A 24,727-nucleotide genomic window follows, 5' to 3' on the forward strand; every position below is an offset into this window, starting at 1 on the left:
ATACAAAGCAAACTGTAGCAAATATAAAAAAGCAAAATACTACCCTGCATTCTATCAGATCACAATGAAATAAAAACAGAAATCAATGATAAAATAAAGGTACTCCAACATCTGGAGACTAAATAATATGCTACTGAATGAACAATGTGTTGCAAAAGATATCAAAGAGGAGCTTAAAAAATTCTTAGAAGTGAATGAGAACACAGATACAACATATCAAAATCTCTGAGACAATATGAAGGTAGTTCTAAGTGGAAAGTTCATTTCATGGAGTTCATTCCTTCAAAGAAGAAAAAGTCAACAAATAAATGACCTAACATTACATCTCAAATCCCTAGAAAGAGAAGAATAAATCAACCCCAAAAGCAGTAGGAGACAGGAAATAAATAAAATCAGAGCTGAGATCAACGAAATTGAAACAAAATAAATAACTGAAAAAATTGACAAAACAAAAAGTTGGTTCTTTGAAATAGTAAATAAAATTGATAACCAATAACCATGCTAATGAAGAGAAAGAGAGAGGAAACTAAAATTACTGACATCCGTGATGAAAAAAGGAAATATTACTATAGACACTACAGAAATACACAAGATACTTAGAAATCATTTTGAAAATTTGTACTCTAATAAAATAAAAAATTTTGAAGGTATCAAAAAATTTCTAGAGGCATATGATATTCCCAAACTAAATCAGGATGATATACACAATTTAAACAGATAAATTTCAAGCAAGGAAATAGACGACACCATCAGAAGCCCACCAACCAAGAAAAAAGCCCAGTACCAGATGGATACACAACTGAGTTCTACAAGACCTTTAAAGAAGGTCTAACACCAATATTTCTCAAACTATTTCATGATATAGAAAAAGAGGGAACACTTCCAAACATATTCTATGAGGCCAATATCACCAAAGACACATCAAAGAAAGAAAACTTCAGACCAATATAAATGCAAAAATTCTCAAAAAATCTTGGCAAATCAAATAAAAAAAACATATCAAAAAGATAGTGCACCATGATCAAGTAGAGTTCATCCCAGGGATACAAGGTTGGTTCAACATACAGAAATCAATAAGTGAAATTCATCACATCAATAGACTCAAAGATAAAAATCATATGATCATCTCAACAGATGCTGAGAAATCATTTGATAAATTACAGCATCCCTTCATATTCAAAACGCTAGAAAAATTAGGGATAACAGGAACATACCTCAACATTGTAAGGGCCATCTATGTTAAGCCCCAGGCCAACATCATTCTAAATAGAGAAAAACTGAAAGCATTCCCTCTAAAAACTGGAATACGACAGGGATGCCCTCTTTCACCAATTCTATTTAACATAATTCTTGAAACATTGGCCAGAGCAATCAGACAGTGAAAGAAATGAAAGGAATATGGATAGAAAAAGAAGAACTCAAATTATCACGAATTGTAGACAATATGATTCTATAGCTAGGAGACTCAAAACATTCCACCAGAAATCTCCTAGAATAAATGAATTTAGCAAAGTAGCTGAATATAAAATCAACACCCATAAATCAAAGGCATTTCTGTACATTAGTGACAAATCTGCTGAAAGAGAAACTATGAAAACCACCCCATTTACAATAGTCTCAAAAAAAAATTTAACTAAAGAAGTGAAAGACCTCTACAATGAAAATTACAACATCCTAAAGAAAGAAATTAAAGAAGACCTTAGAAGATGGAAAGATCTACCTTGTTCTTGGATAGGCAGAATTAATATTGTCAAAATGACCACACTACCAAAAGCACTATACGGATTCACTGCAATCCCAATCAAAATCCCAATGACATCCCTTATAAGAAATAGAAAAAGCAACCTTTATACTCAGAAAAATGAGATATTATATCCTGTTTGATTCAAATGTATGATATGTCAAGGTCATTGTACTATCATGTGTAACTAATTAAAACAAATAAAAAAAATAAAAATAAAGCAATCATGAAACTCATCTGGAAAAATAAGAGACCAAGAATAATCAAAGTAATCCTTATCAAGAAGAGTGAAAATTGTGGCATAACTATACTATACCTTAAACTATAGTACAGAACAACAGTAACAAAAACAGCATGGTATTGGCACCAAAATAGACTGGTAGACCATTGGTACAGATTAGAGGACACAGAGTCTAAACCACATAAGTACAGTTATCTTATATTACACAAAGGTGCCAAAAACATACATTGGAGAAAAGATAGCCTCTTCAACAAATGGTGTTCGTAAAACTAGAAATCCACATGCAACAAAATGAAATTAAACCTCTATCTCTCACCATGCACAAAACTCAACACAAAGTAGATCAAGTACCTAGGAATTAAACCGGAGACCTTGCGCTTAATAGAAGAAAAAGTAGGCCCAAATCTCCATCATGTTGGGTTAGGCCCCAACTTTCTTAATAAGACTCCTATAGCACAAGAATTAAAAACAAGAATCAATAAATGGGATGGATTCAAACTAAGAAAAAAAAAAGCTTCTTCTCAGCAAAAGAAACAATCAGTGAGGTGAATAGAGAGCCTACAAAATGGGAGCAAATCTTTACCACAAGCACATCAGATGGAGCACTAATCTGTAAGATATATAAAGCACTCAAAAATCTTAACACCAAAAAAACAAATAGTCTAATCAATAAATGGGCCAAGGACCTGAACAGACACTTCTCAGAAGAGGAAATACAATCAATCAACAAACATATGAAAAAAATTTCAGCATCTCTAGCAATTAGAGAAATGCAAATCAAAACTACTTTAAGATTTCATCTCACTCCAGTCACAATGGCAGCTATCAAGAATGCAAACAACAATAAGTGCTGGTGAGGATGTGGGGGAAAAGGCACACTCATACATTGCTGGTGGACCTGAAAATTGGTATAGCCAATATGAAAAGCAGTATGGAGATTCCTTGGAAAACTTGTAATGGAACCACCATTATACCCAGCTATCCCACTCCTCAGTTTATACCCAAAGGACTTAAATACAGCATACCTCAGGGACACAGCCATATCAATGTTTATAGTGGCATAGTTCACGATAGCTAAATTGTGGAACCAACACAGATGCCCTTCAGTCAATGAATGGATAGGGAAACTTTGATACACACACACACACACACACAATGGAACATTACTCAGCATTAAAAGAGAATAAAATCATGGCATCTGCAGGTAAATGAATGGAGTTGGAGAATATAATGCTAGAGAATAAAATCATGGCATCTGCAGGTAAATGAATGGAGTTGGAGAATATAATGCTAAGTGAAGTAAGCCAATCCCCAAACAAAAGGTTGAATGTTTTCTTTGATATGAGGATGCTGACTCATAATGGTGAGGGTGGGGGAAGCATTGGAGGAAAGGAGAAACTTTAGATAGGGCAAAGGGGAAGACAGGGGAAAGGAGGGGGCAAGGGAGTAGGAATGATTTTGGAATGAGTTAGACATCATTACCCTAAGTACATGTATGAAGATACGAATGGTGTGAAAATACTTTATGTACAATCAGTGACTTGAAAAATTGTGCTCTATATGTGTAATATGAAATAAACTGCATTCTGCCATCATGTATAACAAATTAGAATAAATAAATAATTTTTAAAAAGAAAGAAAACAGGGGCTGGGGCTGTAGCTCAGTGCCAGAGTGCTTCCTAGCATGTGTGAGGCACTGGTTTGATCCTCAGCACCACATAAAAAGTAAATTAATATTGGGCTGGGGATGTGGCCCAAGTGGTAGCGTGCTCACCTGGCCTGCACGGGGCGCTGGGTTCAATCCTCAGCATCACATAAAAATGAAATAAAGATGTTGTGTCCACCGAAAACTAAAAAATAAATATTAAAAAATTCTCTCTCTCTTAAAAAATGTAAATTAATAAACATAGATATTGTGTGTCCCTCTACAACTAAAATAAAATAAAATAAAGCAGAGACAGATGTAAAAATAATAAAAGATAATTGGCTATGGAAGGCATTTCTAAAAAAATAATATTTAAGATTTGAAAGAGAAAAGAAGGTAAAGTGAAAAATGGAGAGAGAGTGCTCCTTGTAGAGGGATGATCACACATAAAAGTCCCACAATAAGAAAGAGCATAGGATTATGAAGAAACAAGAAGCCCAGTGTATCTGAAGCCAGTACAGTCAGGGATAGCCAGAGGTGAGACAGAATAGACAGGCAGCAGTTATGAAGGCTGTGATAAAGTACACTTATGCTTTAGAAACATATGTAATGAGAACCTGGTGTGGAATTCTTAATAAAGAGAACATGAAAAAATTGCCATTTTAGAAAAGTAGACTTGATCTTGCCTGAAAAATGGTACTGGGAAGAAAAAGAGCAGAACTGATGAGCCCAGCTAATGGCTACTGCAGCTGTGAAAGCAAGAAATAACAGAGGCTAATGCTAACATGGTTGCAATAGAGATGGGGAAAAGTAGGAAACAAGCAAAAAACACTATATCTTGAAGTATAAGAAGTAATAAGTTACGATATTATGTTAGATGTAGGGGGATAAGGAAAATGAGGATGATGGACAGCTTCTGATTGTCTGATCTCAGAGACTACAGAAGATGGGGCTCTGTACTGAGATCAATTAAAAAGAGAAGGGAAGAAGAAATAGCCACTGATAACTGTCTTTTATACAATCCATGAACAGCTTTAATGCTACTCTTTGTTTTTCATAAAGATTTGGCTTATTTTCTGGTAATAAATACTTGCTTTCAGTCTGGAAGAACTTCTTTTAATATTTCTTATGAGAAAGGTATGCTAGCAACAAATTCTTTTGTCTGGAAATGTCTTTACTGTGCTTTTGAATGTTAAAATAAAATTTAAGATTCTTGGTTAGCAGTTTTTACTTTTTTCTTTCAGACTTTTAATCTGTCCTCCCACTACCTTCTCACCTCTACTGTTTCATATGAGAAGTCAAGAGACAATCTTACTGTGCTTCCCTCAGACATAAGGAATTGTTTTTCTCTTGCTGCTTTCAACGAGATTTTGTTTTTTCTTTCATCATTTTCACAAAGATGTGCCTGGGTGTGTGTCTCTTTCTGTTCCTCATGTCAGAGTTGTTGAGCTTCTTGGATTTGTGATGTTTTTATCAAATCTGGAAAGTTATGTATCTATTTTTATGTATCTATATTTATGTATGTATGTTATATATCTATATTTATTCCTATATAAAAATACATATAATATATATAAATACATATTTATATAAGTAGATATAAACATATAAATATAATACACATTAAATACAAATATTAAATATTATATAAAGATATATATAAAGATAAAGATATATATAGATATATAATATATAAAATATATATTATATATATATATGTAATTGTGACTTTCTATCTCTACTCTTCCAGAACTACTATTGTGCATATGTTGTTTTTTTTTTTGCTCTATTTTTTAAATTTTATTTTTAGTTATAGATGGACATGATACCTTTATTTTATTTATTTATTTTTATGTGGTGCTTAGAATCAAACCCAGAGCCTCACACATGCCAGGTGAGTGCTCTACCACTGAGTCACAACCCCAGACCATATGTTTGTTCTTAATGGTATTCCTGAGGTTCTGTTCATTTTTCTTTGTTCTTTCTCCACAAGTCTCCATATTTTCCAAGACCTTCCTTCAGTGTGAATTTCTACATGCTGTTTCAAATTAGATTAGTTCCTTTCAGGAGAATTTCAGTTTAACTCTATAGGGACTGCCTCTCTGTGGGCAAATCTCTGAGCCACCATTCCAGAGCTGGAGCATCTATAAAAGACTACTTCTGTGGAGTGACATCACTGATTTATAAATAAGGCGCTGGGTTAGAGCAGTGTCTGAGTTCTGGTTGCTATAATGTAGTACCATACAGACTAGATAACTTACAAACAACATAAATATATTTCTCACAGTTTTGAAGAGTGGAAGTCTGAGGCCAAGTGTTGACATGGTTGGGTTCTGGGGAGGATCCAGGTAGTAGTCTACCTGTCTTCTGACAATATCCTCGTATGGTGGGAAGAGGGCAAAAGAGCTCCCTGGGATGTCTTTTACAAGGATATTAATGATAGTCATGAGAGCTCCTTACTGATGGTTTAATTACCTCCCAGAGGTTCTAACTCCTATTTCCATGATATTGGGAGTTAAAATGTTAACACATGAATTTTGAGGAGGGATGCAAACATTTAATCCACTATAGGTAGTAACCTCTGGAACTGTCGCTTGCTTCTCCCAAATAAAAGTCTCTACCCTATTAGCAAACCAGCGTAACAGCAATCAGTGCCCCAATATTCTTAGCCTTCTGCATCTGAGGCAGACCCTCTGCACTATGAGTGGGAATTGGATAGAAGAAGGGAGTCTCCAACCTCTCAGCCACACTTGCAGGAATTCAGTCTGCATCTCCAAGTTGGGGGGATGAGAGAGGGTAGTGGCCTGTCCTTTCCTGGTAAGTTATTATATTCCTTGACTGGGAGCTAAGAGAAAGGGGAACCCCATCTCTTTGGCTTGGATTGGAACTTCCATCATGCTGAGCTCAAGCAGGCAAAAAGGAGGAAGTGGGTTGTGGTATAGCTGCACTTATAGAATGTAGTCATCATTCTTGAATGCAGGTTTCTTCATTGGCTCTAAGCTCTTAGGAAAATCTCTAGATGCTAATCCCCCTTTAAATATAATTTTCATCAGTTATTGTTGTTTCAACTAGGAGCAGGTTGCTGTAGCTTCTCACATCACCATTCTGTAGCAAACTCTCCAAATACGGACAGTACTTCCACACTTTGTATGTGTTTGGACGGTAAGGACTAAGAGCAAAATTTAATTGGTAGGTTTTTAAAGCTTGTCCTACAAAATCACCAATATCCTGAGCTCAGCAAAACTTCTTAAAGATGGTGTTATTAGATTATTTCAGAAAACCACCTTCAATAAAATCTATTCATTTCCGAAATACCTACAACTTCAATATTATTAAAGCAAGAATTTTTTACGTCTATTCACGCCTAAGTACTTGACTTAGAAAATTAATCATTTAAATTTTTGCTACAGACACTGGAATGCTATAAGTTAAAACTGTAATTTAAGGTAATGGACTTTTTAAATAAATACACTAGCAGCTACATATCTTTTTTGAGTTCAACTCTGAGCCAGAGAAAACTTTCAAAGATACACCCTGCAGTAAAATTCTGGATGGATCTGGCAAGGTGTTTACAGTGGGAAGTCAGAGCCCTGGGTCTCTGGAGCATAGAAACAAAAGGAGGGCAAATGTTTAAAGGCATGATGTGAAATGAAACAATACTGTCAGAAATGAGTCAATGAGCAAACTTCAGAGCATCTGGAAGAAACTAGAGTGAAGAAATGAGCCAGGTTAGGTAATAAAATCAAGATGGCAACATGGGAACAGTGAGCAATAATATGCTGATCATGGGAAAAAGGAAGCCTACTTGCTCAGTCTTGATCCAGCAGGACCAGATGACCAAATTTACAGCTGTACCCTTTAATACTGTCATCTTGCAGATCCAGACATCTATGTTATAAATATTGCTCCTGTCCAAATACGGAGATGCAATTCCTCTTTCACATGTACTTTACAAGTCATTTTAAAACGAAAATAAAGAATAAGAGAGAAGAAAGAGAGCAACTGAAAAGTGAAGAGGAAAAGAATATTCTTCCATTCTTCTTTCTCAATAGGTCCATCTTAATTTCTGACTTTCAGCCTATATTACTAAATTTGTGAGTATGGCTATTTCTCCCTTAAAGTAAATAAACTCTTAAAAATACAATTTTGATATTATTGAGGATGATTCAAAGGGTCTGACAATAGGATCACCTTCTGATCATTACCTCCCTGACATCTTTCATCTTTGAATTGGATAACTCTGTTGGGATGCCTTACCTCTTGGTATGTAAAAAAAAAAAATAGCATGAACAAATAATCTTGTGATTATAATTACCAGTCCACAGATCTCCTAGTTCCAAATTTCACAGTTTTGGGAAGGCTTTCATGTTTTTGTCAAAGAAGTGGTTAGACCACAACTAAGAGTCATAAAGAAAATAAGACCAGAGAAATACATGAATCATTGAGTGTAAAATTAAGGGATGTTAAGAGACATATGAAATTTATTCATTTTCACTGAGTTCTACTTAGAAAAGAGTTGAGAGCTAGAGAGAAGCCCATCCACGTTTGGTGGCAGCTGTAATTTCAGGGGTACATGAGACCATTCAGAGGCTTTTTAACATTTCCCTTTTGATTAATGGAGATTTTTCACCTTATACTTTTATCTTCATTCTTATTTAGGATCTCAACATTTCAAGGGTATATAATGGGATTATGTCAAGGTTAAAAAAGTTTTGTGTATTTGTTCATTTTTACTGTAAATATTAATTATCTACATGTATTTCTTTTTTCATGACCTCAAGTACCTAGGAATCCACTGGTGGAAAGCCATTTCATAAGTATGTGTGCGCATGTGCATGCGAGAGAGTGTGTGTGTGTATATGTGTGTGTGTGTGTGTGTACAGCATAGTGATGGGACTTAGAACATGTTACCCTAAAATATGGCACACTCTTTTTAGGAACATCATATATGCAGGAAAGTTACTCTTACCTTCCCTGCTCTTCTCCCCTAAAATAGGTCATCAAAATTTTATGTTAGAGGTGCTCTCCTTATACCCATAGGAAAACAGTATCTTTGTCTCAGAAAATGAAGTCTGGCAGAGAAGAACCTGAATAAACAGGGCTTACTACATTTCCTCCAATTTATTACCATAATAAAATATTCCCATCATATATTATATGGAATTATATTATAAAATATAATTTTATCATATTTCTCCATGACTTCCCATTGTATGACAAATTAGTATTGAAAAACAGTAAAGTCTAACTGTTTCTTCTAAGGAAAGCTTCCTTGTCATGCAAAACTTACATTAAATACGTCTGTATGCTCTTCTCTTACTAATTTGTCTTTTGTGATAGGGAAGTCAGTCATGAACTCAGGATGGGTGAGGAGATGATATATTCCCTGTATTAGAAAAGCATATATGGCTCTAATCACTAATTTAAAAAGAACTTATTGGAATACTTCCATATTCACATATATATTATCTTGTTGAAATACTTCTATGTGTGTGTGTGTGTGTGTATGTATATATAATATATATATATATATAAAACCTTCTAAAGAGTATTCCTACTGATTATATAAAAATCAGAAAAATGTAATTTAAAAAATACCATTAAGCTCTAAACATTTCTTCTATTTGTTAACAATGAGGTCATTTTTTGTTTTTAAGATTACTGGTGGCTTTAAAGAATAGATAAGAGTCTAATTTAGTATCATATTTTGAACTATATTTTTTTTCAGTCAAGAGAAATGGTTTAGAAAAAAAGAATTAAACAGATATGACAACCACATGCAATATAGCCCGGGTTTTCTTTTATTATTAAAATTGTCAAAATTTTAATAAGGTCTGTACAACATTATATCAATGTTAACTTCTGGATTTTGATCATCATACTATAGCTATGTTACCATGTTCTGAAATAAAAGAGGCAATTTGTAAGAGAGGAAATTTGTTCTCAAGCAGTTCAGAAAAATAAATGCAAATATACAAGTAGAATATGTATGTGAACATGTTTATATATATATATATATATATATAAACATATATATAAACACACGGATATATATATATATATATATATATATATATATATATATATATACAAATCAGTAGTACTGATGTAATCTTTAAGAATTATACCAACTCAATAATATTAATTTAAGTGTGTTTATGGTGGGGGTATATTTGGAGATAAAGGAAAAGTAATAAAATATTAACCTTTAGGAAATTAGTAATTTTTTGCATTATTCTTGCTACTTTTATATAATTAGAATAAGTTGACTATTTTAAAAACTTGAGAAGAATTAAAAATTAATGATTAGGAAAATCCAAAAATCAGTAAAACAATAACATACTATAAATCTAACCAATAGGTGGTGCCAATAAGTACTACTTTTATTTTAATGCTATTAGAAAGCAAAATTTCTAAAGGCAATGTTAAAAAAATTAGGGGCAATGATAAAATCTTTAAGAGTAATATCATTTTTGTAACACTGAATTAAGTGATTACACTGATGTGTAGACAGGTTGCATTTGAACAACCTAACACTCCAAAAATCATCAGCCAAATAAATAATAACATGCACTTTCTGCAGAGCTAAAGTGTTCTCCCTATGTACAGTACAATTGTCAGGAAGATAAGTATGTACACCCAGTTCATGAAAGCAAAAAGAAGGTTCTGTAAGTTTATCTGATTAGCAAATATGATTTCTTTTAGTTGAAACTGCATGTATATTCAGATCCTTGGCCCATTTGTTGATTGAGTTATTTGTTTTTTTGGTGCTTAGCTTTTTGAGTTCTTTATATACCCCAGAGATTAGTGCTCTATCTGATGTGTGAGGGGTAAAGACACTTCTAAGAAGAGGATATACAATCAATCAACAAAAATATGAAAAAATGCTCATCATCTCTAGCAATAAGAGAAATGCAAATCAAAACTACTCTTAAGATTTCATCTCACTCCAGTCAGAATGGCAGCTATTATGAAAACAAACAATAAGTGTTGGCGAGGATGTGGGGAAAAAGGTACACTCATATATTGCTGGTGGGACTGCAAATTGGTACAGCCAATATGAAAAGCAGTATGGAGATTCCTTGGAAACCTGGGAATGGAACCACCATTTGACCCAGCTATCCCTCTCCTTGGACTATACCCAAAGGATTTAAAAACAGCATAGTACAGGGACACGGACACAGACACATCAATGTTTATAGCAACATAATTCACAATAGCTAAACTGTGGAGCCAACCTAGATGCCCTACAGTGGAGGAATGTATAAAAAAATGTGGCATATATACACAATGGAATTTTACTCAGCAATAAAAGATAATAAAATCATGGCATTTGCAGGTCAATGGGTGGCATTGGAGATGATAATGCTAAGTGATTAGCTAATCCCCAGAAAACAAATGCCAAATTTTTTCTCTGATATAAGGAGACTGAGTCATAAAGGGGGTAAGGAGGGGGAATATGGGACCAATAGATGAATTCTAGATGGGGAAGAGAGGAGAAAGGGAAAGGGAGGAGGCAGGGGATTAGCAAAGATTGTGAAATGTGATGGTTATTATTATCCAAAGTGCATGTATGAAGACAAGAATTGGGTGTCAACCTACTTTATAAACAGAGATATGAGAAATTGTGGTATATGTGTGTAATAAGAATTGTAATGCAAAAAGTACACGTATAAAGACATGAATTGGCATGAACATACTTTATACAAAGATATGAAAAATTGTGCTCTATATGTATAATAAGAATTGTAATACATTCTGCTGTCGTGTATTTAAAAAAATAAATAAAAATGAAACTGCATGTATAAACTCTAAAACAATAATTCATGAAGACATGATAAAAATATTTTAAAGTTTCTCTTGGGATATGAACAACTGCTAATGAGTTTTATATACTTTGTCTCAAGTCTAAGAACTGAATTTGCCCCAGTTAATTATATTGGCTTAGTCACATTCCTAGAATTTAATCACTATCAGAGGTGACACTGTAATAAACATTTGTTCTATAAACCTAAACCAGGCTCATTTTAACAAATACTTCTAGAATTTCAAATTCTCAAAATATTGCTGTTGGATTTTCAAATTCCCACATAGCAGACCTGTGAAATTTCAAATAACTCAGCCTAACTGAATCAAACTGAAGAGATATATTAATTATTTTTTACCTTTAAAAATTCCCTGGATCACTTGCAATTTCATCCCTATATCTAAACTCAACAAAAAGAGTGGTTAATGTACCTTTACAACATAAGTCTTAGGTTAGAGGGAAAAACCCCAGTTTAATCGATGAATCCTTTCATCTATTAAACAGACAAGATTACAACTCTAATAAGAGATATGGAGGATACCAATGAAGCATAAAGGGCCTGGAAATTAGCTGGCAGAATTTGTTTCAAAGTAATTTCAAAGTTCTTCTTTTCTTCTTTTTTTAGTACCAAATCAAAGAATAGCAGAGGAAAAGCAGGAAAAAAACCAGCACTTTTTGAGTGAACTCAATTCTCTTGAAAATGTTTGTACTGCTTCCATTTAATCAATTCTTTGTTCCAAGAAGAAAAAAGTGGGAAGTCAACAATATCCAGCCACTGTGATAACCAAACATTAGGCGCCCCAAGTTCCCACTTCAATTTCTTGTACTCTTGCTTCCTCTCCTATTTTAAAGGAAGTCATTAGAGTGCCTCCCTTTCGATAATGAAGCAATATGGATCCAGAACACCCACCTGGGCTTGTAACTCCCTTTCCCCAAGGAGGAAACAGATAAAGGTGACAAGAACGATGACCCACCAAGAATGAAGAACAGGAATTCTGGTAGGAAGAATACAAGCCTTTTTTAAAGGTTCATTTTGAGCTTTCTTTCTCTGGAGCAGTATTATAGAATGAGAAGGTTTAGGGCGAGGTGTGCCTAAGCTTAGGGCTTCAAAGAGTGAGAAGGGATCAGGTAGAGACCAGAGGAGTTTGTGTAGGGCTGGCTGGGACTCAGGCTTGACTGGAGAAGGATGGAGAAGGGCTGAGGTCATAAGAACAGGAGAGGAGGGCTCTGTAGCAGAAGCAAGGTAAAATGAACACATATTTGATTGCCAAGGACTCTAATTATCATGGCAGACAGCAAAAAAATCATCATCACCACACCAAAAGGAGGGGAAAGTATTCTATGAGGCCATTATATGCTACGATGATGATTTTTTTTTACTACTTTTCCCAAAGACAGCAACACAGTTTTCATTATAGTATAATGTTTAACAGAAAAATGAAGAATCAGGGAATAAAGTGGTTGGAGTCTCAGTTCCTGGTAAAGTCAATATTGCTGACAAAGCACATGGAACATGGGGAGTACTTTCCAAGGAGAAATGGCCCCAAGGAAGTAGAATATGCTGCTCATCCCTCCTGGAGTAATTTATGTAATCGGACAATAAACAATGAAAGGATCCCAGAAGGAGATATTAGCAATCAAATCTGTAGAGAGGAGATGGAAGAAACAAAGTGTAGGAGGAGTTGGTTTAATAATCAAACTTATCAAAAATCCAACTAATATTCTAAAAGCTTTCCTTAAGGAGATGAAATTGCTTCAATTTCTTATATTCCTGCATCTTCTACTATTTCCTATCCATTTTTTAAAAAACAATGAAACAAGGTAACTTAAGAGGAAAGGGTAAAATATTCCAGATGATAGCTCAAAGTGAGATAAATAATGACAGCTAGAAGTGAATACATACACTTGCTATGTATAAAGTTCTATGGTAAGTACTTTGCATACATTTTTCTTTTTTAATCCTTCTATAATCTCTAGAAGATGATATTCTTATTATTCCAGTGAAACTGATTCATACCTTCGATATCTTGCTTGCATTGGCAAAATATTAAAAAAAAAAACCACACTATACTCTCAAAGAGATGATTCCTGTCTTTAAGCAGAGAGAATCTGTAGTTTGGTTTAATTGGAACCCTGACCCCTAAGAGAAGCCTTACAGGATACAGTATCAGTGGCCTTAGGAATCTGTCTGGGATTCAATTAAAGCTCATCATCAAGATCTTCACTATGATCCAGGAGGCAACTGGGAATCACCTCAGAGTTTGGACAATGACCTATTCAGACAACCCAACAACAGATGAGTCTTGTTCTGTGTGGGGCATATTCAAAAAGGGTAACGCTTGGGGGACAAAGAAGAAGTTAAGAAAGAAATGTACTGCAGTTGTCCTGGTTAGTGAAGAGGACATCTTTTCTGGACACAGTGGTACACCCCTGTAATCCTAGTGGCTCAGGAAGCTGAGGCAGGAGGATTGTGAGTTCGAAGCCAGCCTCAGCAAAAGCAAAGCGCTAAGCAACTCAGTAAGACCCTGTCTCTGAATAAAATACAAAATAGGACTGGGGATGTGGCTCAGTGGTAGAGTGCCCCTGAGTTCAGTCACAAGTACCCCACTTCCTCACAAAAAGAGGACATCTATGATGGCAGGGAACAGGAAAGTCAGGAAACACAGGGGAAAATTCAGAAGGTGACAGTTAGTTTTGTAATTATTTATTCACATAGAAGGCAAGTGCAAGCAAATAGAGAGTAATAGGACTTATGGGGGGGGGAGAGAATTAGCTCCCCAAAAGCTACAGTCCCCCATCTACAGTCAGTAGACAGAAAGAAAGGAGCAAGAAATAATGAACTTATTTGTGAGGCATGAGATAAATTAGAGGAAAACGTTATCATGTAAACCAGGCCTGGGACAATACTGTCCCATAAAAATATCATGAGTTATGGGTGAAATTTAAAACTTTGTACTTACCACATTAAAAAATGTAAAAAGAAACATAATTTTAATAGTATGTTTCATTTAGCCCAATATATATAACATTTTAACAAGTTATCAATATAAAAACAATACTAACAGGATACTGTACATTCTATTAATAATATGAAGTCTTCAAAGTCTGACATCTAGCTTCTAATACTCCTCCTGGCACTGCATTCAGCTAGTATTAATACTGCCTGGTAGCCACATGTGAGTGGTGGCTAGTGCCCACTGAACTGGAAGCACAGGTTTGTTCAATATTTAATGATAAAATAGTGGTCAGAGGTATCAAGAAACACTGAAAGGTTCAGAGCAGAATGATTGGATTTGGTGGAAGTCCACAGATTTGGTAAGGTAAGGTTTAAAATAGTAGCACATTTCCTACCTTATGGAGGATGCACTGAAGTGAAACCATTTGGTCCACACACAGCACTCCCATAATTCTTTATTGGGGAGAAGAGAAGACAAGTGTGGGGAGCAGATTCTAAAATAAACTTATTACTCATGGAAGACACTTCTACTGTCTCCTCTTAGTCTTTTAGAGGCTTGCCCTCAGTATCCAGAAGCTCTAAGCCTCTTGTTTTTTTAGTGGTAGATATTGGGCTTGGCCAAAGCAAATGACCATCTATATCAAATATAACCCATTACCTCCCCAACTCTTGGGAGAAGGAGGCCAACTCTTCATCTGACCTCACCATTCCTTTCAGCCTGAAATGCTGCCACATGTGTGAGCTGTGGATCCTTATGGTTCTCAAGAAATTGAACCACAAAGGCTTCTGGCTGCAGTTACTTTCTCTTTGTGGGATACATTGGCCTAGAGAGATGTGCATGAGTCTGAAAAGAAAAGCTGGTCTGAATTTAAACTGGTTCTCCTAATTACTAGTAAAGTTGGACTATCACACAAATATCTATTTATATTCAAGAGCTTTAAAAATTACTTCTAAAAACAATGCATTCCATTTAAATAATGGCTTGTTTAATTTGAGGTTTCTTTATATCATCTGAAACACACAAATGCATATTATTTTGCTTCAATGTCTGACTGAAGGGTGAATAGGCACAAACAATATTCACTAATAATCACATGTAAAGGAGTCACTATATATGCTATACAATCTACTTACACCATATAATGTCACATAGTCTATGATGTATAACTACTGTAATACAAGTCTGCATGCCATATATTACATATAATTTAGAGTGGCATATAGAACATGAGTTGCTGTCTGAATAAGCATACGTACATTTTATCTATGTGACATCACAGTCATCATCACTTCCTCAGCCCACTTCAATATGTGAACCTGTATGGTGGTTACCCAGTACAATAATGCTGCTTACAGCAGATTACAGCAATGAGGCATCCTGTAATTGGAACTTCCTGTCAGACTTCTGTTTATCAAACCTACAGTCATGAACCCAGACATACTATCATTTAGGTTTTAGTAGTAAGTAAAAATTTATAGGTCTCAAGACTTGGCAGCATTGAACACATTCAGATCCGTAACTTTGTTTTGAGCCAGAATGAAATACATTTTTTTTTCTGAAAATTTATACTTATAGGACTATCACACACAGTGCAGGGAGATGTACTACAGTGCTTACTGAGCATTTTTAAAATTAGGAAGACAAAGAGAAAAAAACCAAGGGGTTGACCGTTTCCTTTTGACCTAAACAAAAGGCCTAAATAAAAAGTGTAGGACCAAGTTAGCCAGTTCCATGTACTCACCTGCATTGGAGCCAGTCAAATTATAGCGTGCATTCAGCTTCTTGATGATGTTCTCATGGATTTGGTACCACTCACTCTCTGTATTACACCTATGAAAATAATCACTTGGTTAAACTTTACTGAAACATGGATTAAGCAATGATCTTGAATGCACACCTGCTCTTGAATGCACACCTGCTCAAGGTACTTCCCTAAATCTCCTTAGAATTCCTCAAAATTTGCTGTAAACAACTGATGGTTTTAGCACGGCTATGCTAAGATGAGAAGTAATGCCCACGCCTGGTGAGGCATGGCCACCTACCTCATCAAAGCAACAGCTGGGATGAACTCACAGATTAAAAGTGGCCCCCAAAGAAAAAAAATGCTGGAGAACAATGTATACAGTGGAAGATAGAAGAAGCCATCCCACCTATCCAATTGTGAAACATCAATTGCCACTTAGTACATTGGCTTCCACTTTCCTTATTTCAACCCAGTGGAAAAGGAAGAAAGAAGGGTTACTATCCTATTAGATAGTTAAGTGACTCTAGAGCATATGCTCTTTAACAATAACACCAAAAAAAAAACTCCATATAAAATCAAAGGGCCCCTTCTAGTCTCAGACAAGGTATCTGTTACCGTTCTTAAGAGTGCCAGATAGACATGGGGCTTGGTCACCTTCACATTTAGAAATTTCTTACAAATTGTTTCTAACAAGCACTTCCTGGAGTGTTTTACTAAATTCCCGGTTCTTCTCTATTGTGCAGTGACTGTTTTGACTGGTTAGTATTCTCTTGAAATGGCCTCATGATTTGCTGAATTGTCATTTTTAAGGGATTTCTCTTCTAGGAAGAATTACCCAAAGCCTTATTTGATGCTTAAGGAAAAAAAAATCAGAAAATAAAATACCACGAAGACCAGCACAATTTATTTTCATGAGAGTGAATGTCTGCCATAGGCAGAGCCGGGATTCATGGGTCTCCTTCATCTGGCTGCATAATCAAGGGTGATGCATGTAACTGTCAGCCCCTCAGTGTTCCCTGTGGCATGATAAACATGGCCCTTGCAACCCACACCTGGAAAGACTATTCTAAGAAGAGACTGTGTTTGCAAAGAATTTCAATTTTCATAAAAAGCAACAGCACATACCACCATCATCATATTACTATATAGTAGTATGAAGTAACATTTGGAAGAACACAACCTAATACCCTGAGAGCTCTAGTCCTGGAATTGGACAATCTTGATTTCAAATCTGGTTCTCCGATGTGATTCTGCAATCTGCATTTGGGGTAAAAATTGGGAGTTCATAACCCACTTCAATATAATGTATGAAATATGATATGTAAAGAGCTTTGTAATGTTGTGAACAACCAATAAAAAAAATCTGGTTCTCATTCTTATTAGAGGCATGATATTGAGCAAGTCATTTAACTGTCCCCTTATGAGTAAAACTGAGATTACAGCATCTGCTTCACGGTTTGTTTTGAGGATAAAAGGACACAATAGGCTTAACATGCTAACCAGAGTCCCTGGTATATAGTAAGCACACAGTAAAGGTTGGCCTTTATTGATCATTTTTATTTCAAATAAATGATGTCTTAAGATTCACAGCAGAATCTGTAAGTATTACTTATGAATTTCTTCATCTTTATTTGTTATTTTTAGTTATACATGACAACAGAATTTATTTGGACATAATTATAAAAGCATGGAATATAATTTGTTCTAATTCATTCCCTAGTACTTCGCCTTTCCCTTTCTTCCTCCTATCCCCATCCCCATTCCCTGACCTCTACTCTACTAATCCTTTTTTAAAACCATCTTCTGGATGTATATGACAATGAGATTCACTGTGGTATATTCATGTATGCACATAGGAGACATAGGTCAGATTCATTTCACTGTCTTTCCCTATCCCATCCCTTCTCCCTCTCCCTTCAATCCCCTTTGTCTACTCCATTGATTTTTCTTCTAATCTTTTTTTTTCTTATTTTGGATTAGCTTCCACATATCAGAGAAAACATTGAACCTTTGACTTTTGGGGACTGGTTTATTTCACTTAAGTATGAGAATCTCCAATTCCATCCATTTACTAGCAAATGCCATAAAGTCATACTTCTTAATGGCTGAACAATACTCTATTGTGTATATATACCACTAGAGATTTAAGTCGAGCCATTAAAAATGAGGGTTGACTTGTGACAAAGAGAGTAACAAGTTATGCTACCCACTAGTTTAAAAAGTTTTCAAGTTTAAAATCAAGGTCACAGGTTTTATCCCTCTTAAGAAGGGATAAAGAGAATTTCCAGTCCCAAACCACAGGATGTAGATAAATCTTTGTCAATTACTTAACTTGCTACAGAGGTCACCACTTGGTGGAGAGTAGATAAATCCATGAAACACTGCTGTAGTGGGTAAAAAATAAGCAATTGAAGTATGTGTCTCATAGTGGGTAGGCTGGTTATGACTACCATATATGAAAAAACTGTTGGCATATGTTAGATCTAGCAACACAAACTCTGGAATAAAAGACAAAAGCAAGGTTACTTGTGGAGGTAGCCAGGATTTGGCCCTCAAAACAGGAATGCAGATACCCCAGGGGGCTGGCTCCGACCATGTTTTTCTACTTCAGCTCTCAATTCTTAGATGTGTGGGGAGGTAAACAGGGTAGGCTGACTCAAACCATGTGCATTTAAGAAATCATTTATCTTAGAATTCAGATTATGTCAAGTGATTTTCTTAGAAGAGCATTATGGGTTATACTGTGTCCCCCTCCAAAAAGATAATGTTGATATCCTAACTTCAAGTGCCTCAGAATGTGACCTTATTTGGAAAGAGGATCTTTACAGAAGTTATCAGGTGATAATGAGGTCACTGGTGTGAGCCTCAATCCAGTACAATTGTCTTTATAAAAGGAAAAAAATTAGACACAGAGACAGCCACGCACATAGGGAGAATGCTGTGTAAAGATGAAGGGAGAGCTCAGGATGACAATAACTACAAGCCATGGAACATCAAAGGTCACTAACAACCAACCAGAAGCTAGGAAAGAGGCATGGAAATGATTTTCCCTCACGGCCCCCAGAAGGAACCAACTCTGCCAACATGTTATCTCAGACTACTAGCCTCCAGGACTAGGAGACAATAAATTTTTGTTGTTTAAGACACACTTTCGTAGTACTTTACTACCGCAGGCCAGTTTAATATATGGAGTAGGAGGGTAATCACCTGAGCTTCCCTGTCTTAGTTCTCATTCATTTTTATTACAAAGTGCAGTATTTCCACTTTCCAAGAATGAATTAATGAATTATGAAAGATATACCAGGTATGCAAATTCAGTGGAAGTATGCTACACAGTACATGGCCTACCCAATCAATAAACCATCTGTATTCATTGGTTTTTGATTTCATATTTCTTCTGACTAAGAGTGACTTGTGGGCTAATTTGCAGCAAGTCAACAGATTGCTGGGAGTTTGAAAAATGACTCAAGCTTAACCCATGTGGTGTTCTGCACTTCCACACATAAAGTATTATCCAGGTAAGATCCAGATGCACCCCTGTGCCCACCCAGGCTCCACCGTGTTCAGGCTTCTTACATGTACACTTTCAGGACAAGGTCATCCTTTGTCTCTCCTGTTAGCAGATCTGCGATGCTAAGAACCGCACAACCAAAGGGTCGCCGGTACTGGACGCTGCAGGCATTCTTTTTTTCTCCTGCTCCCATTCGACCTATCCAATTAAAGAGCAAACATGACTCATGGAAATATTTGATTAGATGCATCCAAATCAGAGACACACAGAACCACCAAGCAGGTCATACAAAACATAATTGGGTGATGGAAAGGGCACAGGATGGGAGCAAAAGAAGATTTCACTTTGCTTCAGGATCGCCTGCTCCAGTCACCTTCCTCTGTGACCTTGGGCAAGCAGCATGAACTCTGAGCTTCAGCTGCCATCCATAAAACTATGAAAATTAGAGCTGATCCCATGTCTGGGAACCACTTTCCTTCTCTTATGATTCATGAAGAGATCCCAGAAGGCCCACTTTATTAAAGGCAATCATGGTGCCTATGACATTTTCCATTTTCTAAAAAATTCCTTATTCACAAAACCATTTCAAAAAATTCACATCTGAAAAAAAGCAGTTGGAGAGACTTTGAATATAACAAGTAAGCACAGGTGACCAAATGAGCATGCTTCTGCCTCACTATGCAGGCTGTAGATAACTTGGTCCATTACTGACATACCCTGGGACTGTGTTGACCATTACATGCCTGAAAATTGTCATTTATTTGAAAATATGTTATCATTATTTTAATTTATTATTCATATTTAATTCCCATGATTATTTTAAAGACCCAAAGCATAAGGTATATTGAAGCTGAAATATAAGAAGTTATTATGGGGCAAAAAAAAAAGAAAAAATGCAAATTTGTCTCTAGATGCTGGTCAGCAGATCCATAAGTAGTTTCTATCTGAGCAAAATTCTATAGCATATCAAGATGTCTCTAGCATTTCCAAAATCCAATGTTTGTTTTATATATATATATAAAACCCAAAAGGATGGTAGTATCCAATTGGGTTTTTACTCATCACTACTAAAGAAAAATGGAAAACTATATGTGCAATATGTCACTTTCAGGGAAATGCTTACAAATAAAATCCTGAAAACCTCTTATTTTATGGTTAGAATCAAAACTTAAAAAATGGACAACAGAAATCAATCACTTTTTAGATATGCAAAATGTAAGACTTTTAAATGTCATGTTTTCATGACCTTAAGCTATAATCTGAAGCTAAATTTAAATATACACAATTTTAATATAATTTCTGCCTACAAGTCAAACATCTTGTAATGTCATATTTAAATTGGTTGATTTAATTCTAAAGCATTTGTGCTTTGAAATAGTGCAATCTTGATCAATATCATGATTTAAAATACAAATTTTATTTCACTTACTCATTCCTTCGTACATGCAAGATGACAAAGTAATTAGGAGATTTCTGAGAGAAGTGCTTCAAAGTTATTTAATATTAGAAAAGAAACTCATTAATAAAAAAATAGAAACTGAACATGAATATTCCTAAGGAATCTTCTAGCTCTGGCTTCCTACAATTTATACAAGGGCATAGCACACCTACCAGTCCTTTTTAAAACATCCCCTTCCTCTAGTACTGTGCTAAAGAAAAAACTATGGAGGAGGATTGAGAAATAAGGGGGGTGGGAGAAGGTCTGTTCTCAGAACTACTTGAGAAGGTGCTCTAGGGAGGCTTGCAAGCTCTGCCACAGTGAAGTTTTGCTCCCTCCAAAGCTGCTTCTTCTCAAGTCCTTGACATGTAGTATTCTGTGTCCTTTCAGGACACTGTGGCACTACAGCTTTGCACACTGAGGCTTTGGTCTAACTATTACACCAATGAGATGATACAGTGTCAGCCCTGGGGTTCCCAACTCCAGGATTAATAAGAATTCACAAGAAGGAAGATAGGAGGAATTGGGGAAGATAAAATATTAAGAGTCCAGCCAAAAGCCAAAAGGGGAAACAGAGAGGTTCAAAGAACTTCACTTAGGATGGGCAGGGGGATATAAAACTATTAATTGCTCTTTTTTCCTTCCTCTTCTTTCCAAATCAAAGGCTGGGCATAATTTTCCAGCATTGAGGTGTTATTGTTCCAACTTTCCAATGAGGGACAGCATGTCCTTTTCCCAATAAAGCAGGTACAAGGGACATTCTATAAAAAGAAGTATCTGTCCCTGAAAGATAACAATCTTCCACTCCTCAATTTTACTAAATCGAAGGAGGATGGCAGACAAAGTCATAACCTTTCTTAGAGCATTTTACCCTAACTTCATTCCTCCTCAGTTTCAAGCAGTAAAAATTTCTTGCAAGTTTCTTTCAACAATTCCAGAGATTTATCTTTAGCAAACCTAGAGGCAGGCAGGTAGGTAATTTCTGGATCAACATTCATTTTGAATGGTGTAATGACCATAAAATCTTAGTAAAAAATGCAAGCACTAATCAAACACCAGGTATTTAAAAGGCAGCCCTATGACAGGCAACACTTTTGAGGTGGTTGCCTCAGCAATGAAGCTGTAAGAGGGGGACCATGGGCTTGAAGGGCACACACTCAGCAGCATGTTTTTATTTTTTCACCCAAATCGTGTAGATATTGTCTAGAAAGTTCCAAAAGCAAAAGTGGTTTACTTTTACTCTCAGTGCTTCAGATTATATTCAAGTTTTAGCAGTTTTACATAAAGATATCCCAAACTACATTTAACAACTGGCATTACAAATTTGAAAAAAAAAAAAAAAATATATATATATATATATATATATATATATATATAAATTATACAAGAAACTGTATCATATCATTCTCCAACAGACAGAGGTTTTAATCTCAAAAGTACATAGCAACATAGATTGCAACTTTTCCAAAATTTTAGAAGGTACTTTACAATTTTTTCTCACATACTCATTTATTAAAGGAAAAATTAAAATGCAACATAGTTTAGTTTTTTAAATCATTTCTACTATCTTTCAAATACAAAAAATAATTTAAAATGAAAACAAATATTCGGAACACATTTTTACAAGACATATAGAGAAATCTATGTTGGAATGAAAGGTTTTTTTATAGTCTCTCTCAATGCACAATGTGGTTGTTGCATGCGTAAACTAAAAGACTATAAAATTAAAGGTCATTTAGCATGTCTGTATGGCAAGCTATTACTGCACTGCAGTAGTATTTCCCTGCAAGTAACGGAGCACAGTTAGTTAAGAATCGGGAATACATTTCCAGCATCGGCTGGTCAGCCTTATTAGAAACACTGCAGAAGCTGCACCATTCCTTATTTCACCCAGCTGCTCTGACCCAAAAGGTGAAAATATGTGGGAAAATAGAATACCAATGTGTGTTCTGCAAGATATTAATAAATGCTACATTATATCCATGCTTTCACAGTCAAATCAGATTTGGGGGAAGCTGGGTCAACAAAGTTAGAGAACCATATTAATTTCTCCCTGTAGGACTTCTCAGACCCATTAATGAGCTATGACATTATAGCAGTTCAAATAATACAGTATTCAGCATCTCTTAAACCTCTTTTTGTAGAATCTTCTGTAATAATGCTTTAAAACATTCTGCATTTAGGAAAGTGATAGCTGGTATGAAGCTTTCCTCAACTTGTAGGAAACTCAGGTCCTAAAAGTTTATTTCATGCTACAAGAAATTAAAATTTTAAAGGGAAAATACAGAATATTTGAATCAGATGTGTTTAGGAGATTCAAGAAAACAAGAGGAAATACAACAAATTCCTTAACAACTTACATAGAAAAAGATTAATATCTATTCATGGTAGGTGAGAAGGTTGTAATATGAGGTTGGGGAGGCCAGAGAACAAATCCTGATTTCTGTGCTTCTGGATTTCACATTTCATTCCGGAGAGCAAAACAAACACACAAACTCACAAACACACAAGCACATGGAGACCTCTCAGCTATTTGCCTGTAAAACAGTGACAAGTGCAGTACCTACCAATTCGGATGATGTGCACGGTGATATAGATGTCCTTTCTTAGCTCGCTGCTACCCAAATCCTACCAAAAAATAAAGTTGGGTTATTTTAGAATTCATAATCTGCACCAGCACTTAAAGATTATAGTACAGTATTTTCACAGGAGCAGAAAGACAAAGATCAACATAAATATTCTTAATGGAATGTTTAGAGCAGAAGCACATGATTCAAATTCTGACATGATTCAAATTCTGTTCTAAAAATATCACTACAATCAACTTTGAGTCAACTGCTGTTAAGAGATGTTTAAAAGGAAATACCATTGTTCATTCAGGCTCTCTCTCACATTTATGAAGCACATATTAAACACCAGGTGCCATGCTCAGCCCTATTGCTACTGAACTTTGGCAATCATATCAGAGCACCAAAACACACCAACAGAAAAATTAAAGGAGTCAATAATACCCTAAGGGAAGTACAGTAATTGTGAATGACAGTATTCACAATTTTGGCCATTAATGCAAGGTATGTGTTACTTACAAAGTTTAAATCAATTCACTATGTTCTTTCACAATCTTTTATTTCTCCTAAATAATATGAAGCACAGCTGGAAGAAGATATCTCATCAACAGAAGAAGATTCACTTACCACAAAGAGAGAGCAATGTCGTTCTGGTTTATCTGGGGCTTTGGGAAGCCCATTTCTATTCAGTCTCAAGAAAAATCTCTCACTATAAGGGAAAAAAAGGAATGCTTTGAAAATTATTTAATATTTATTCCTTTTCCAATTGCTATGCATTCTAAGAGTTAAGCTCAACATTTGTTAAGTTATTCATGTAATGTCAAAATTACCTATATAAATTCGGAAAGTACTGAAGACTAAATATTTCCTTCACTTCTTATAAAATGGCAAAGTAGTAATTGCAAAAGAAAACATAAACAGGCAAAACAACTTTTAAAGCTGTAAGATAGGTTTCCCTATCAATGATACCATTGTTAGTATTCCAAAAAGTAGAAATAAATGCACAAAACCAAAAAATATAGCCTGATAGTTCATGTGTTTGTACCTATCAAGATCATCTTCATGTTTTACATCAT

The 24,727-nt window shown here is 35.4% G+C and overlaps 1 protein-coding gene across 1 annotated transcript in view; it reads right to left on the reverse strand.

The window, feature by feature from the left end:
* Positions 1-24,727, reverse strand: part of Dock4 (dedicator of cytokinesis 4) — a 437,995-nt gene that overhangs the window by 185,391 nt on the left and 227,877 nt on the right. Inside the window, exons 9-12 of the mRNA XM_026408408.2 lie at positions 24,279-24,360; positions 23,652-23,712; positions 19,712-19,844; positions 16,133-16,221 (exon numbers count right to left, since the gene is read on the reverse strand). Of these exons, the coding sequence (XP_026264193.1) occupies positions 16,133-16,221; positions 19,712-19,844; positions 23,652-23,712; positions 24,279-24,360 (365 nt within the window). The remainder of the gene's footprint in view (positions 1-16,132; positions 16,222-19,711; positions 19,845-23,651; positions 23,713-24,278; positions 24,361-24,727) is intronic.

This window comes from Urocitellus parryii, chromosome 3, assembly GCF_045843805.1.
Source record: "Urocitellus parryii isolate mUroPar1 chromosome 3, mUroPar1.hap1, whole genome shotgun sequence".
In the NCBI taxonomy this organism is placed as follows: Eukaryota; Metazoa; Chordata; class Mammalia; order Rodentia; family Sciuridae; genus Urocitellus; species Urocitellus parryii.